The sequence below is a fragment of the Python bivittatus genome, unplaced genomic scaffold, assembly GCF_059951505.1.
Source record: "Python bivittatus isolate LINGU-HERP-01145 unplaced genomic scaffold, Pbiv_v1 ctg000330_np1212, whole genome shotgun sequence".
Classification (NCBI taxonomy): domain Eukaryota; kingdom Metazoa; phylum Chordata; class Lepidosauria; order Squamata; family Pythonidae; genus Python; species Python bivittatus.
In genome coordinates this window covers 36,135,467-36,152,026 of record NW_028277058.1, presented here as the reverse complement: position 1 = coordinate 36,152,026, position 16,560 = coordinate 36,135,467, and the positions used below count along the sequence as shown (strand labels likewise).

Below are 16,560 nucleotides of genomic sequence, written 5' to 3'. Positions count from 1 at the left end.
CCATACAGCCAAAGGAAGAGCACATTTTAAAGTCTTATGTATCTGCTATTGCAGATAATAGTGGCTGTCTCCTTGTCTTCTGAACATTTGATTAATACTTTGTCTCCAAGAAAAAGCTGATTCATGGCAGCTTGCTTCCGTCAAAAGACAAAGAAGCCCAGGTGATGGGGAGGCCTACATAAAGTGGCTGCATGAGAAAGCAGACCACAGTGAACTTGGAAGCAGAAAAAATGAAACTACGTGGAGCTCATGGACTGTAAGAATTTTGGGGAAAGGTTTATTCCAAAAGCTACTGATGGAAACTACTTTGATCTCAGTAATTGGGATGTAAACTGCAGGTTATGGGGTAAAATAGGGCAGAGAAGTCAAGACAGCCAGGCCAGTTAGGTAGGAGACTGAGTGAAACTGATCCTATTCAAGTGGAACAAAAGGGAGCAGTCTTAGCCCTCTTCTTCCTACATATAGTAATGGAGGAGAAGGTGGGAGAACAAACCATAGAGAAAAGAACAGAACTACTGGTTCTCTGAGCAAGAGTTAGAAAACTGAGGAGGAGAGCCTGCTCCCTGGACTAAGAGAACAATTTTACCAACTCTGACGCAACTGGGAATTCTGCCTCATAAGGAAACTGGGACAAGTGGGGAAGGGAGAATTGGGGTTGTTTTCTGTTGGGAATGGAGGGGTTGGAAACATATGGTTGAATTGGGCAATTTTATGTATTACTTACATTTTATCTTACTGTATTATTATATTTTATTACATATGTTGTAAACCACCTAGAGTCCAGTTGGACTTAGATGGTGTGCGTGTATACACACACACCATAACTAAATAAATAAAAACTGAATTGTCCATGGGCCAGATTCAGCACCAAGGGGCTCTAGGTGATGGCTGAAAGACCCCAGCCATCCATACAAGCCCATAACAGGCACAAAGTCAGGCTAGATAAAGATTGCTTCAGGAGCCAGGCAATGTTTAATGGCTCTAGTCATAACTTGCTGTAAGGAAGCACAGGTGCACGTACTACCACAGCTGAACACAGAAACGTTGATGAGTTGCTTCAAAGTTGTTGTATTCAAGAGGTGAGAGAAGTTGAAAAATAATAAGCATTGCTTTGGAGGATTAATTAGAGGCTCTAATAACTCTGCTTAGAATTGACAATGAAGATCATTGCTGTCTTTTAGGATCAACTATCAACAGTAAAGCAACAAGCAGTCAAGAAATATGCTGCAGACTAGCATGTGGTAGGGCAGCCAGAAAGGCCTTGAAAAAGATATTCAGTTGCCACGATGTATCTATACCTATAAAGTTCAGAATAGTGCAAGCAATGGTATTCCTTGTGATACTCTATGGAAGCGAAAGCTGGACTTTGAAGAAGCAGGATAGGAAGAGTATTGACGCTTTGGAGTTGGAGAAGACTCCTCCATGGACAGTCAAGTAAACAAACAAATGGATCATTGAACAAATCAACCGTCACTCAAGGCACAAATGAGCAGGGTCAAATTATGCTACTTTGCACACATTCTGCAAAGACCTAGCTCTCTAGAGAAGGCTCTAATGCTGGGAAAGGTGGAAGGAAAGAGAAGAAGAGAATGACCAGCAGCAAGGTGGATGAACACAGTTATAGTGGTGATGGGGGCACCGTTGGAAGATCTGAAAGACCAGATTAGAGACAGATCATCATGGAGAAAATCTACCTATCTGGTCACTAAGAGTCAACACTGACTAACTCTGCTGAAGCTTCATAAGGAAACTGGACCTTTACAGTTTGCTTCCTTAAAAATAAGATTTAAGAAAAGAGTCATTCTATATGCTGTCTATACAGACGGTATGTTATTAATCCCTCTTCTCCGCAAAATAAAAGCAGAATTAAAGACAATTAAATTATTATATTATATGAATATAATATTATATATTATATATATTGTATTATATATAAAATATTATATGGAGTGATTAAAATTATCACTGAACTGAGAGATTAGTTCATGCCACTAGAACAATTCACAAATACATAGTCCTGAAACCACTCCATGAAAAGATATGGTAGCATCCTACTATTATTAGTAAGTACTTCCACAACTCACAGGGACTCAAGTAGCCTCACTGTTTTACTCATAACCAAGTCCTACTATTCACAAGCTAATAGAGGAGCAGAAAAAAATGGAACAAACTGCCAAGTGAATTTTAGCACTGAAAGATCTGTTTTTAGGTTTCCCACCACAGCAGTATTCAAGAGTTGAACTTTTTTTTTTAGCTCATCTACAGTGTAGCTAAAACTGGCTACCAGATCCGTACTGCAAAAATGCAGATAACCACAAGATGGCAGCAAACAGTTTTCTGTATCTCTGTGTTGCTATGGTAGCCCAGATTTTGGTAACCTACAAGTTCATTTGAGATACTATACCTCATTTTTGCCACTGAAGGGAATTCTTAGCTGAAGAGGTTTTGTACTATGACAAAGAAACTAAGGGCTGCAGCAGTTCATATATTTCATTACTGTAAAGAAACCTAGTTGCTATTGCCTCAGTCCATTTTATGCAGAATAAATTCTAACTACAGGTAGTCCTCGTTCAGCGACCATTTGAAGTTACAATGGTGCTGAAAAATGAGACTTACGATTGGTCCTCGAAGTTGCAGCTGTTGCAGCATCGGTGCAGTCATGTGATTGCGATTCAAGCACTTGGCAACTGGCACACATTTATGACAGTTGCAGCATCCCATGGTCAAATGATTTCCATTTCCGAGCTTCACAGCTGGCTTCTGACAAGCAAAGTCAATGGGGGAGCTGGCAGGAAGTCGCAAGTCATGGTCTTGTGACTCATGCTTAACGACCTGCAGTGATCTGCTTAACAATCGCAGCCAGAACAGTCCTAAGTTGGTGCAGTCATATGATGTTGCACTTAATACCCGTGCTGCTTAGCAACAGAGTTGCCAGTCCCTATTGTGGTTGGTAAGTGAGGACTACCTGTATAGAAATAGATTATTATATTATAAAATAACTATCAGAAGGGCTAGGTAGCCAAAGCAGTATGTTAACATGTGTATAGAGTGAAAGCCATTTTTCTGGGTATTATTTAAAAAGCGTGATGGTTTTGCAAAACTACAAAGTGAGAATGGGAGCTGCGAAGCCATAGTTAGACGTGGAAATGAGAAACTCACCTGGTCTGGGGGCGGGATGACCACTCAAACCAGCTGCCTCTACAATGCTTGGTGTTAAAAAGTGGAGGTTTCGCAAGCTAGCTACACTAGGCCCACAGTATCGCTGAGAAGCTGGAGAGGTTTTCAGGGTATTTGTTATAGGGGTTCCGAGAGGATCAAAGGTTTGAAAGGTGGGAGACTTATAGATGGTCTCAACAGAGGCCCTGGTATGACAGCAAGCCAAATCAGACTTGGGGATTTGCTGTTTGTTAATAGCAGTAAACTCCTCTGGACTGGATGACCAAAGATCAAGCAAAGTTGTGGCAACCTGGTGACTATTTGCGCTTGATGGCCTCCTTGGAGGAGATTTCAGCATAACTCTGGAAACAACAGAACTCTTCGATTTTCTGCCTGAATCCCACTTATGCAAAGGGAGTGGATTTCTTTCTGATGGACTCAAAACAGTACCTGTAATTAGAAGTTAAATGGTTAATAATTTTAATTATAATAGTTTCCATTTTTACCAAATTGTGTGAAGGTGACTTAAAATAAAGCTTAATAATAACAACAGCAGCAGCAGAAATAATAGAAAACAATAAAAGTTCACACATGCAGCAGATAAAAAATGAAAATGACTATGCTTCTTCAGGCAGTGATAGGATTTTAAGAATATTGTAAGTAACTAGAAATATTTATAATGGCTAAACTATAAGATGAAATAGCAAGATTGTAATAGTTTCTTGTAATGTCAGATTTTTTTTTTCCTTCAAAATTTAAGACCTCTTTCTAAACTCAGGGGGAACAATCAAATCTTTCTTATGGTCTCTAGGATGCTGTCCCAGAAGCTACAAGATTGCAGACTTTATCTAAAATATTTCTGCCACATTGGTCCATTATTTAAGAAATCAAGGTATTGACAGAATAACTTTACTAAAGCTTCCAATAGCTACAAAATACCTCAGGAAACTTAATGGAATTCTTTTTCACTTTGGCTATTGCATTTTTAAAAAAATGTAAAAAAGGAGGTGGGGATGTTAAGGGCATGGTAGAAAAGTTGCAGTGTGGACCATGGTGTTGAACTATGGTGGTGTTTTAGGAATATACAAATTGTAATCTTGGAATTAATTTTTTTTTTAAATTACAATTCACCAGATTTAATGTATGAGATGGGATCATGTGCTCTGTGTGTGTATGTGTAAGTAATATAATTTTCTAGTGGCTCCAAAATGTTATTCTTGGGCTCTCAGTGGACATGTTGTCAACAACATTGGTTCTGACATGGCAATTATCCAAGCTTCAGTGAATCCTTTGGAAACAGTTTTTAAGACTTGGAAAGAGTCAATTAATTATATTCATTTTTTCTCTCTCTCCATATATATAAATGAATATATACCAATGACAATAGTTAAGTAGACAATTCTACTATTACAATAAACTATGTCCTATAATTATGCCCAATGATGTGCTGTAAAATTTTGCCACTGGAAAATTCATTTGACCTGGAGTTATCTTGTTATTTTAAGGCTAGCTTCATGTAATGACTTATAACCAATCAGTGTAACTACACTTCCATATCTGTCATTATGAGCTGTAATAATACTGTATTCAAATCTTTCTTGCTTAAAATGAACACTGATTTAGTGAATATAATATAGGCTTTAAAGGCTATCTGTCCTATTTAAATGCTAATCATCTAGGAGAGGTTTTCTTCCCAGAAATCAGTATGATAGTTTTATTCAAAAACTTATTATAGAGTACAAATTTCAGATAGATAAAAGAATTCTCAGAGGTGAGAAGGAAATGGGGCATCTGAGAGCACTTTATTTATTTATTTACAATCTAAGACCAAGTCACAGAATTTAAAAAATACAGCACACCTTTAACACATGTATAAGTACACACACACACACACACTTAAAAGGGGGAAACCCTATAAAGTTAACATTGCATAGAAGGGACCAAACAGTTTCTATAAGCTAAGGCTATAAGTAAAAATATTGCTACTGCCTTCAAACATCTGAGTATTGGTCATTTAATAAGAACACCTCAATCTCCTTATCATGAGTGGAGTTTATCAAACTAAGGAGCAGATGTATTCGCTCTAATTGCCAGTGCATGTAAGTGGGCACTTTAAAAGGATGTGCAAAACAGACTCAACCTCTATATTTGAGCAGATACATAATCTTCATATGGAAGGCAGGCGTATCGACCAGCTCTCACCCTAGTATAGAGAGCATCTATACAAGTTCAGGAGAAGACCTTTCTACGTGGGGTGTACAGAATCTTATAGAAGTAATCGAGGAGTGTTCAAGGGGAGAAAGCAAAGGGAGAGACCAATCTGTCTGTATGAGAGATGGAAAGGTTTGGCTCTGTCTACCTGAATGTCTATACCCTCAGCTTAAGTTTTTTCTAGGCCTAAAGCAAGCAGGGCTGGTATTGACAGTCCACACTGACTCAGATCTTGGACTATTTGTTTTTTCAGAGTAGATTAATGTATATCATATAGAACAAGATGTACCAATGAGGTTCCCCAAATGATTTGTTTCTCCCAGAATCTTTGACAATATAATCTTGCCTAAGCCTCGAATGAGATATAACCAAGTTCTAATCTTGTAATGGTATTAGAAATCAAGTATGGGATGTGTGCTATTGATTTAAAGAATTTTGTTTGTATACATTCAAGGATTGACAATTTTTTGTAAATACACATTTGAGATCCATATAGCAGCATTCCAAGAACTTTGATCTTGAATAGTTTAATTGCTGGAGGGACAAAGTTGTTCCCCCACCAACTAGTAAATTTGTTGATCACTAGTGATACTTTCTAAGCTTTCATAGTTAACTGTCTTATTTAATGACCCTGGAATTCCAGAATATTGGAAGTGAATACCTAGGTATTTAAATAATTTCACCTGTTCAATAAGTCTGCCATTAACTGACCAGATTGATGGATTATCAGAGCATCTCCTGGAAAAAACCAGAACTTTCATTTTTTGGTAGTTTATTTAGAGGTGTTCTCTATCACAGCATCTTGAAAGCTCCTTGAGACCTTTATGTAGTCCAATTTTTGAAACCGAAATAATAGCTGTATCATCCACATACTGAAGAATGGGGATTGGACAATGGGTGAGGGGCGGAGGATGGAAATCTGGCTTGGCAAAAGCTTGAACAATATCATTAATGTAAAGATTAAACAATAGGGGGGTGCTATTATACATCCTTGCTTAACCCCTTTATGGGTGGGGATAGATCACCAAAATTATTGCCTTTAACCTTTGTAGTGGTGTCACAGAGTAACTGTATACAGGTAGTCCCCAGGTTAAGAATGCCTAGTTTAAGAATGACCCATAGTTAAAAACGGAGCCTATTATAGCAAAATTCAAGTTAAATACAGAATGATTTGAGTTCATAATACTAGTTTTACAGTATTATACAATAATACTGTTCCAGCTTACATACTGTACAAATTTGACTTAAGGACAGACCTTGGGAACGGAATTTGTTCTTAAACTGGGGACTACCTGAAATCAAATTAAGACCTCAACAATCAATTTTTGAATTAGTTTCCTCCAAAGTTTTTATTGGGGAATGGAATCAAAGGCTGCCTTTAAGTTGATAAAGGCAGCAAAAAGAGCTCCATTCAAGTTTATACTATTTCTCTGCCAAATGATGTAACATTAGGCACTGATTTATTGTAGAATGTCCATCTCTAAATCCTGCCTGTTCTGGCACCATAATGTTTTCAGAATACATCCAGTCCTGTAATTTGTGGCAGAGAAATCTAGCATAAAGTTTACTAATTACAGAGAGAAGACTAATTGGATGGTATTGGCAGTATCTCATCTGTCTCCTTTCTTATATATTGGGAGAGTGATGGAATTGAGCCAATTTTTAGGAAGTATCATAGAGGAATTTATAGTAGTGAAAAGAGGGGCTAACACTGAAGCCCACCATGAGAGCACAGTATGGAGAAGAAGGAAGAAAAGTACTAAGTACCATATACTGTACTCCATTTTCCACCTAAGCTTTAGGTTTCAAAAACCTATAATTGAGAGGCAAACAAGACTAACTGAGTTGATAGGGGGAAGCTCAACTATTTCTTGCTGACTTCTTGATCTGAAGATCAGGAAAGAACAAATACTAAGATGCAATTACTATTTCAGTTAGATTCTTGTGTTCCATCTCATAAAAAGTTGGTTTTGACATAGCAAGCAATGAGTCTTACCACATGCGCAGAAAAACCTGTGTCTACCATTCAATACAGACCCAGCACTCTCATGCTGCCATATGCAATTTCACAGTGGCACGTGTGAAATAGCAAAATACAAAAAACAAAAATAAATGGAAAAGAGGTCTTTGCCACATTGCTCTGGAGGACGAAACATTACATCTCTTCCTAGGCTTTGCTTTTTGCTTTTGTTTTAGTTTGGGAGATTGACTCCTCATTACAACATCTGAGTCCCAGACTACAGATTGCAAATAGCAGCAGGTAAGAGTGATGCAAAGGAAAAGCAAACTTTTGATTAGGGATGGCTTGCAAATTCAGCTGGTAAATAGTGTAAGCAGGGCTCATTATGTTGCTTAAGGAATTAGGAAAGAGAACTGCATTTCTGAGTTTTCTCGTTTCCCACTAATCTCAGAGGGAAGTACTGAAATCTTTATCAGTTCCTTGTCTTCCCTGAAGAGACCCAGAGGAAAGTTAATATACCATGCATATTTTAGTAATGCAGAATAAAACTTCATTTTCTGAGTATTCAAGGGAGGAAAATCAGGAATTATGGTGGCTTCTTATCTTTCCCATTGGGCTTATAACTGGCATAGCCAATTGGATCTTTAATTAGACTTGGCACACCTGATACTTGTTCCTAATGAATTACACTTAGGCAAATCAAACTTTTGTGACCTAAATCTGTTATATGTGAATCAGTTTGGAAAAGCCTTTTCCACAATAAAACAAGAGATTACAAAAGGAATATAATGGAAAAAACTCGAATATAGTTTATGTACTAATTATAAGTTCCACAGGTCAAAATATCTATATATTGCCTTTATAGATTTTTTTTCAAAGAAAGAAGAATGATGTTGATTTTACTAATGCCTTGGAAAGTCCAAAGCATGGAGATCCATTTAATATCCTGAACTGCCACCTCTCAAGATGCCCAGGTATATTCTCTATAAACTACAGTACTAATACTCAGGAAAAAGCTGCATCTGTGCAGGAAAGTGGGATGGATTGGGCCACGTGGTTACTTCCAGCAACATGTGCAGCCATGAAGAAATGGCAACACAGATCTATGACTGCTGCATAGGATGCTATGGTTTAATTTGTCTATGTATCTCCTCAATCTTTTTTATACCTTAGCCAATATATCCTCTCCTTTGTCAACTGTTTATCTCTGGGTGGGCACATTGAAACAATAACAATGACTAGTATGGGATCTACTCTTCACTGAGGACACCAGGATCCTTCCCAGGTATTTTTGCAGGGTAGGGGTAAAAAAAGTCAATATGGTGGCCACAACCATATGATCAAAGCTCCACTCTTTTTATATACATCATGATTGCATGGTTGTGGCTACCATATTGGCTTTTTTGACCCCACTGTGGATGTCCCTGATCCTTCCCATGGTATTTAGCAGGAGAACTATGAGTAAAAACGGCCCTGTCTTGGATGATAATACCAAAATGACCTTTGAATATCTACTGAGAATATCTTAATGGAACAGAAAATCATAGAATCATGGAGGGGGCCAGTTAGGGCATCACGTCCAACCCCCTGCTCAACACAGGAATCCCAATTAAAACATGTCAGATAGATGGCAGTCTACCCCCCTCTTGAACCAAACCAATTAAAGAGCGGCTGCTACTTCTCTAAGTAATTGGTTCTACTGTTAAACCGCTCTTATTGTTAGGAAGCCATAATGTTATATTTTATTCACTTTATTCATATTTATATGGATCATTTATTGTGCATTTGGTTGTTTTTACCATAGTTTATCTTGCTATATGCTGGTCATTGACCAAAGTAAAGTTTCTTTCTTGTTTGGAAGTTTTTAACCAACATTCAACATACAAATAATATTGAGTCAGAATTTGTTTTTTCTTTTTGCACCTTCTAGTCAGACTTGATTCCTGACAACTACATGGATAAGTCCCTGCAGTTTTCTTGGAGCATTTTCAGAGGTGGTTTCCCATTGCCTTCTCCCTTGTGCTAAGACAGAGCAGCTGCCCCATAGACAACTAACTGACTAATGTGCCCAAAACAGGACTGCAACTCAGATTTCCACACTCCCAGTCCAACACCTTAAGTACTAGAGCAAACTGACTCACTAAGTTGGGAATATTTATTTTAATTTTACTTTCTAACTAATGTATGATTTAGTTACATAACAGGTATAAGATATAGAAGAATATGTGAAAAATGCCTCCTGGATATGATCTAACCTTTCTGAGTACAATGTTCATATATGAACAGATCCCCACAACCACCACAATCTATAGGATAGGAGTTCATTATGCACTTTTCATACCATGAAAAAAAACACGCTTTGTTGAGTGTGCTTCCTCTATGAATTGTGAGGAAGGGGCAGGATAAGCACTGTAAAGCCAGTGGGAAAATCTTCCATGTGCAACTTCTTCATCTGCATAAAGTAAGGCTGTACTCCTAAATTTACGTATGTATGTATGTATGTATTTGAATAACTTACATGGCCTCTCATCTCACAGCATGACTCTGGGTGATGTACAAAGGTTAAAAACCCAAGAGTTGCAAACACTAGTCCATGACGCCCAAGGTGAATACTACAAACCAATCATAAAATCACATCAACAACAGAGCTTGCCTAACTTCCTGGCCCAGATGCCTGGGAAAACAAGGCTAACAGTTTGGAGCTATCTGGATATCCAGGGTGATGCTGTTTCACAAGGCAGGTGCTGCCACTGAGAAGACACAACTCCTGGGTCCACCAAGATGACGTTGTTTAATAGAAGGGATCTGGTGCATGCCCTCTGTGCTAGATGTGGTGGGGTGAGCAGAAACAATGGGAGAAAGCTGGCCCCACAAGTAACATGGTCCTACACCATGTAGGGCTTTATAAAGTTGTTCAGACTCACTTGGAGTTGGAATCTGGCTGTAAAGGTAAAATTATTTAACATATAATCCAACAGATACCTAGAATAATCCTCACATCAGCCCTGCAGGTACTTATGAGTTCCTTTCTCTTTTCAGAAAACAATTGTGACACAACTTTCTTAAAGCTTCTGTATATTATTAACTTTTCTCTGTATTGAGTTCACATTGTCTGGCTCACACTGTACACGATTTTTTTTAAAAACCCAAATAGTAAATGATCTCAAAATAGTCTGATGCAGTTCCAGCCTTTTAGCTGTTTCCCTTGTGGAATTCTTTCCAAGGAGAGCTAGTTTTAAAACAGCTAAGATGAATATCCCTGGATTACTACTTTTTTCTGGCCTGTTTTAAACGTGTACTATTATTTAACTATACTCTTTCAAGGAAGATGCACATTCATTAACATTATTAAATTTGTCTTGAACATGTCATCTTTTTTAACAAAACAGCAAGTGAGTTATGATTTGTGCTTACTGCTGCTTGCAATTCCTAATTCTGAATTCCTTTCTTCTTTCAACAAAGATATGCCTGGCCTACAGATAAAAGTTTTGTTGGAAGAAGAAATCACATAAAGAAATGATAGGATGTGGCTTGATTGGTTCTCCACTAAAGATTTTTTTTAGGAAAGTTGGCAAAAAGATAACTTTATATGAAGTTTTGCCCTATTCTTGTGGAAAAGCAACATAATTATACTATGAGATGGTACTGGCCTATATTCATCTGTTTCATCGTAGAAGAGAAAGAAACGTGCTCTTCCACTCAGAAATTTTTTTTCCAATTCAACACGCAACTACGTACTATTACTCACAGTAACAATGTATTCAGAACATCCTAACAGAACAATAGTTTATAGTTCAGAAGCTGTTTTTCCCTGAAAGCATGTAGAGAAGTTTGCTTGTCACAGTATTATTGTTCTCTGAGAAATGCTGCATGGATCTTTATACAAAAACATCAGTGAAACAGAATACCTGCCCAATAAAAATGGCTAGCGTAGCTTCCTCTTGAGACATAAGAAAACCTCACTGACATTGAAGGTAACAATATGTTGTTCTTGTTAAGTTTTGCTGTTGAGGTGAATGACTATATTGGTATATAACAGTTATGATATTACGCTGATTTAAACAGTTCTGTTGTTTTATGTGAGTCTTTTCTCAAGATGAAAAGACGCCATGTAAATTTAGTATATATAGGCACTGCAGCTAGATATAGGATTACAGTCAGAACTAGCCTTGTACATGGAAATAAATATAACAGCCTTGCCTTTTTTTTGTCCTGCATTAGAGAGGCTGAATATCAAAGGTCTGTAGAAAGTATCATTCACTAGGTTTACAACTTCCTATCATTAGTTTTCTAATTCATTTTAACATTCTCCATATGCTACATAATACTGTCTCTTTCTAGGAAAGAATCATCCTGATATTATATAGTTTCTAAGATGTGTCCTAAATTGTGTCCAGAGACAAGCCACTAGAAGCACTTGCGTTAGGTCGCAGCAAAACATGCAAAGACAAATTTGCAGGTGTGGGAATAGACAAAGCCCAGCTGAAACTTCAATTTTCTATATAAATTGACTTAATTTTGAGCAGATCTGATCCTGAAATAACTCAGTTTTAATTTAGGCTACAAATTTGTATGTGATTATCATTTTGACAAGATAACTACAGAAAAATATGCAGTAAAGCCCATTACTTTCCAACTGTATGCTGCTTGACTGTTTGCTATTGTATTCACAGCAGTGAAGAGATGAACATTTGGTTCCCAGTCCATATGTTGACTGCATTTCAGAATGATGAATTTATGCTCTATTTCACATTGATTTGTGTCTATTTCCATCACCTACAGATTTTTTAATGGACATTTCAGATCTATGGTCAAATGTCCTTTGTCTCCTAGGACATAAGATCTGATAGGAAAATAAAATTATCTCTTTTAAATTCACTCTCCCAACAGTTTATTTCCCTATTAATAACATCACACAGCTGAAGTCCTACCTGGGTTTTTTTTGTTGTTGTTGTTTCTATGGTAACCATTTCTGAAGGCACAGAATGTGCCAAGCTAAGCTAATGATCATCAAAACATTTTCAAGCATTAAATTCCATTAGTCATTTATCTATGCTGTAAATAAATAGTCTATTGCTAGCCTTTGGATGACCTCAAGCATTCTGAACAACAAGGATTCTGAGCGACTGTAGAACCTCAAAGTCAAATATATAGCATTAAAAGCATTTTTATCTAATGCAGTTTGAACCTACCATATCTTTCTGTGTGGTTAAGTGTGAGACTGGGATCAGGGAAAAACAAATTCAAGTTCTCATGCAACCATGGAATTCACCAGTCCCTTTCTCTCAACAAAACCTAACTCATTGGATTGCATCTGAGAGAATAAACTGAGGAGTGACCTCATATGAGCTTCTTAGGGGAAAAATGGGAGCTGCATGTAATAAATCATTTACTCCCAATTGGCTTATTTACTACTGAATATGCGATTTAGTACAAATTCAGTTTATTTTCTACATACTTGTATTCCAGGAGTTATTAGTAGCTGCCTTTGTGCCTTTTGCCAATTCCTCTTTACAGACAGTAGCTGGAAATGTTGACTGCACAGTTGCAGGACAGGATTCATCCTCACTAAAGATGATCAAGTCCTGATACAAAAGAAAAATAGAAATTAATCTAGGAAGAGTTAGAAAGCATATTGGAAGAATGTACAAAAGAGGAACTATTTTGCAGCATTTAACCAAATGGGTAGTACATTCAAAACTGCATTATATATGAATCAAAATTAGGGTTTCATACAGAGATCTACTTCAGCTTTGCTACGTGATACCTTTTTTCAGATATACAGTCAGGACCAGAAATCTTGGGTAGTTTTTGCTGTATGTTTTGGGTCATTATCCATCTGCAATATGAAGTGGCGACCTATCAGTTTGGCAACATTTGGCTGAATCTGAGCAGAAAGTATAGCCCTATTCACTTCAGAATTCATCCTGCTGCTTTTATCACCAGTCAAGTCATCAATAAACACCATTGACCCAGTTCCATTGGCAGCCATACATGCCCATGCCATAACACTGCCTCCACCATGTTTGATAGATGATGTGGTATGCTTTGGATCATGAGCTGTTCCTTTCCTTCTCCATACTTTTCTCTTGCCATCATTCTGGTGCAAGTTAATCTTGGTTTCATCAGTCCAATTAGCTTTCCAGTTAATTCCTTCTTTTTCAGGATGTTCCAAACTGTTGTATTGGCCACTCCCAATGTTTTGCTGTCTCTCTCTGATGGGTTTATTTTGTTTTCTCAGCCTAATGATGGCCTCCTTCACTCTCATGGACACCTCTTTGGACCTCATGTTGAGAGTTCCAGTGAACAGCTACCAAATGTAAATGTAACACTTAGAACCACCTCCAGTCCTTTTATCTGCTTGATTGGTCATGGGGTGCCCAGGAAACAGGCCATACCCGGCCATGCAGCTGCTTGTCAGCCATTCGTTCCATCACTTATGAGCCACCAATGATGGGTGTGTGTGTATGCCACTGGCTGTACTTCCTGAATGGTTAGTGCCCACTTTTGTCAAACATAAGTCATAATGTTTTGCAGCCTACCATGCATTCAGTAGTGCGTTATTTGTATACTGTGGGCTTTTCGAACCCCCTTCCAGTGACCTTCTGGAGTAGCACTCCATGAGGTATAAAGAATTGCCACCTGATGAAAATATCAACATCTCCTAAAGAAATGCAAATGCTTCCTGCTTATGTAGAGAAGGTTAGAGTATTCAAGATTTAAAATAAATACAGATTGAGTTGGATCCATGTGCTTATGAGTTTTTTTGGATCGAAGCCTTGTCTAGAAGAATTGTTTTTTGAGTAACTATCTATACAATCTTGCATATGAAAGCTGAAATAAATAGAACTTGGCATGAAATATTTTAGAACTGTGCTGGAATGAGAAGCAGTAAGAAAGCTTTCATTTTTAAAATTTTTAATTAAATATTATTGATCAATTATGTTAAAAAAGACAGTCCATTTCAAATAAATATATATAAAATAAAAATGAACTCACCACTCAAAAAAGGGAAAAAACAATACAACAATTATAAACAACTAATTGCCTTTTTCAAAGTAAGAAAACTTTCCAAACCAGTTCTCATCCTAATTTTCATAAAACTCCCACAGAATATATTGTGCTCCAGGATAACTTAGAAAATACAAAAAGCATAATCAAATCAACAGATATTATTTCATATTACTAATAATTTATAATTACACAATACTTTTCATGGCTCTCACAATACTTTACATTGCTAAAATATGTAAGCTTCAGGTAGCAATATTCTGTGTTATCAGATGTGGCGGTGGTGGGGAAATAAACAATCTAAAACATCTCATTACACTGCGTAGCAAATCAGCAGAAAGGAAAAAAAAATCTTAAATTCTCTTGATTTCTTCTTTTTTTTAAAGAGACTCTCTGCCCAAAGGAATCTGATCTATTGGAACATGTCTTCAGCTAGTACAGACCTGCTGAACTAAGGATTTACAAGTTAATTTTCATCAAATTAGATGGACTATCATATATTTCATTTTTTCTTAAGAAACACTTTTCATATGAAGAAGCAAAACATGATCAGATGTACAAGAAATCAAACACTGACTTGATGTAGACATGGTATTTAATTAATTATACAGCTATATGTCCCCAGTACATTTGGAAACCTATTACATATATATATATATATATACACACACACTATTTTAACTTAGTGAAAAATCATATCTAAAACTAACACTTGGTTTGCTTCTGTAGCTAAAAATGGTATTTATTGTCACTCACTTATAAATGTGCCACTTTTAACATTTTCCATGTTTCATAAAAACTCACATCCTCAAATGTTGCACAACTGAGATAGAATTATTCTTAATTTCAAGCAGAAAATATTTAAATTTTTTTTTACTCTTTGTAAGAAAAATTAAAAGTTATAGGATGAAGACCACAGTGCAAACTGTTTCAAAGAGAGCTTGAAACAGTTTTCTGTAGTAGAAAAACAACAGGTGTTTGAAGCAGTGCTCAGTCTGGTACAGAAAACACTTTAACCACACATGTAGCTATGGGGAAATTGAATTCAGCTCTTTCTAAACCACAGCTTTTGAAACGATCCCAGAGGCATAAATAGAGAGAAGGCAGGAGAAACAGCTACTTTGGGACCTGCAGCAGAGGGGGCCTGCTACAAGGCACTCCCCTTGCCATCTGCCCTACACATACAACATACCTGACTGCACAGGCAGAACCAAAGATCTGGGCTGTAAACTTCCAGATGACTACTACATGACAGCAAAAAGAATTTTCTGTATTTTTCTGCAGCCATCATGCAGATTTTTGCAGCTCAGGCAAGGTAACCCAAGCATAGGTCCCCAGTAAGAGTCCTGTAAGAAGAGGAGTATGAAAGAAAGGAGGGGGGAGAGTCGGAGGGAGGGATTGAGGGAAATGTTGCTGCCACTGCTGTACTACATCCTCCCCTGCTGTGCTCCCAAATCAGTCATTGCCTCAGCAGCAATACCATGCGCTGGAAGCAGGGCCCTCAGAGGCATATCCCATCAGAAAAACTCTTTAACTCTTTGCTGCCATCTAGTAATAACCTAAGTTTTTGTGTATTCTTTTGGGGAGGTATTTCTGAGAGGAGAAACTGAGTGTGTTGTATGCACAGATAGTTGTACTCTGAATGGGACAGTGAGAGGAAGTCCGCCCAGGTCTACTGGTATACCAGGAGGGCGAGAGACTGTTGGTGTCTGAGGAAGTGAGAGGACACCTTGATGGGTCTCAAGTCCACTGCTGCTGCAGCATGTAAGACCCTCCTTCCCTTTCTCTTACCTGAGAAGCCACAGCCTCAATTTGGGGCGGGGGGGGGGAGTTGAGTGATTTGCCTGCAAACCCAAAGAGATCTACTACCTACAGAGCAATGCAAAACAATGTTGGTTTGCCTTTAGCATATATTAATCAAGTTCACCAATCACAAATGCAAGAGTTTGTCATTAGGGAATCTGAACCAAAAGACGTAGCTTAAATTATAAAGTGGATTATCAAAATGGAGTGGAGAGGGAACCCACATTTTCTGCTTTAAAAATAAGCTAGAAGAAGTTGATATGTTTTTATGTAACCATAATTCCAATTTGACATATGGATGCTGGTATAAAGTTAAAATAATAAAGTTATCAATTTAACAACTGTAATGTGTTAAAAACTGAACTAAAAATCCAAATAAATGGATTTTTAACACAACTGTTAATTGATATGGTTCTTGT

The 16,560-nt window shown here is 37.4% G+C and overlaps 1 protein-coding gene across 3 annotated transcripts in view; it reads right to left on the bottom strand.

The window, feature by feature from the left end:
* Positions 1-16,560, bottom strand: part of ENTHD1 (ENTH domain containing 1) — a 71,718-nt gene that overhangs the window by 9,315 nt on the left and 45,843 nt on the right. For all 3 annotated transcript variants that reach the window (XM_007420015.4, XM_025174976.2, XM_025174943.2), the window contains exons 6-7: positions 12,786-12,912; positions 3,160-3,606 (exon numbers count right to left, since the gene is read on the bottom strand). In XM_007420015.4, coding sequence (XP_007420077.3) covers positions 3,160-3,606; positions 12,786-12,912 — 574 coding nt within the window. The remainder of the gene's footprint in view (positions 1-3,159; positions 3,607-12,785; positions 12,913-16,560) is intronic.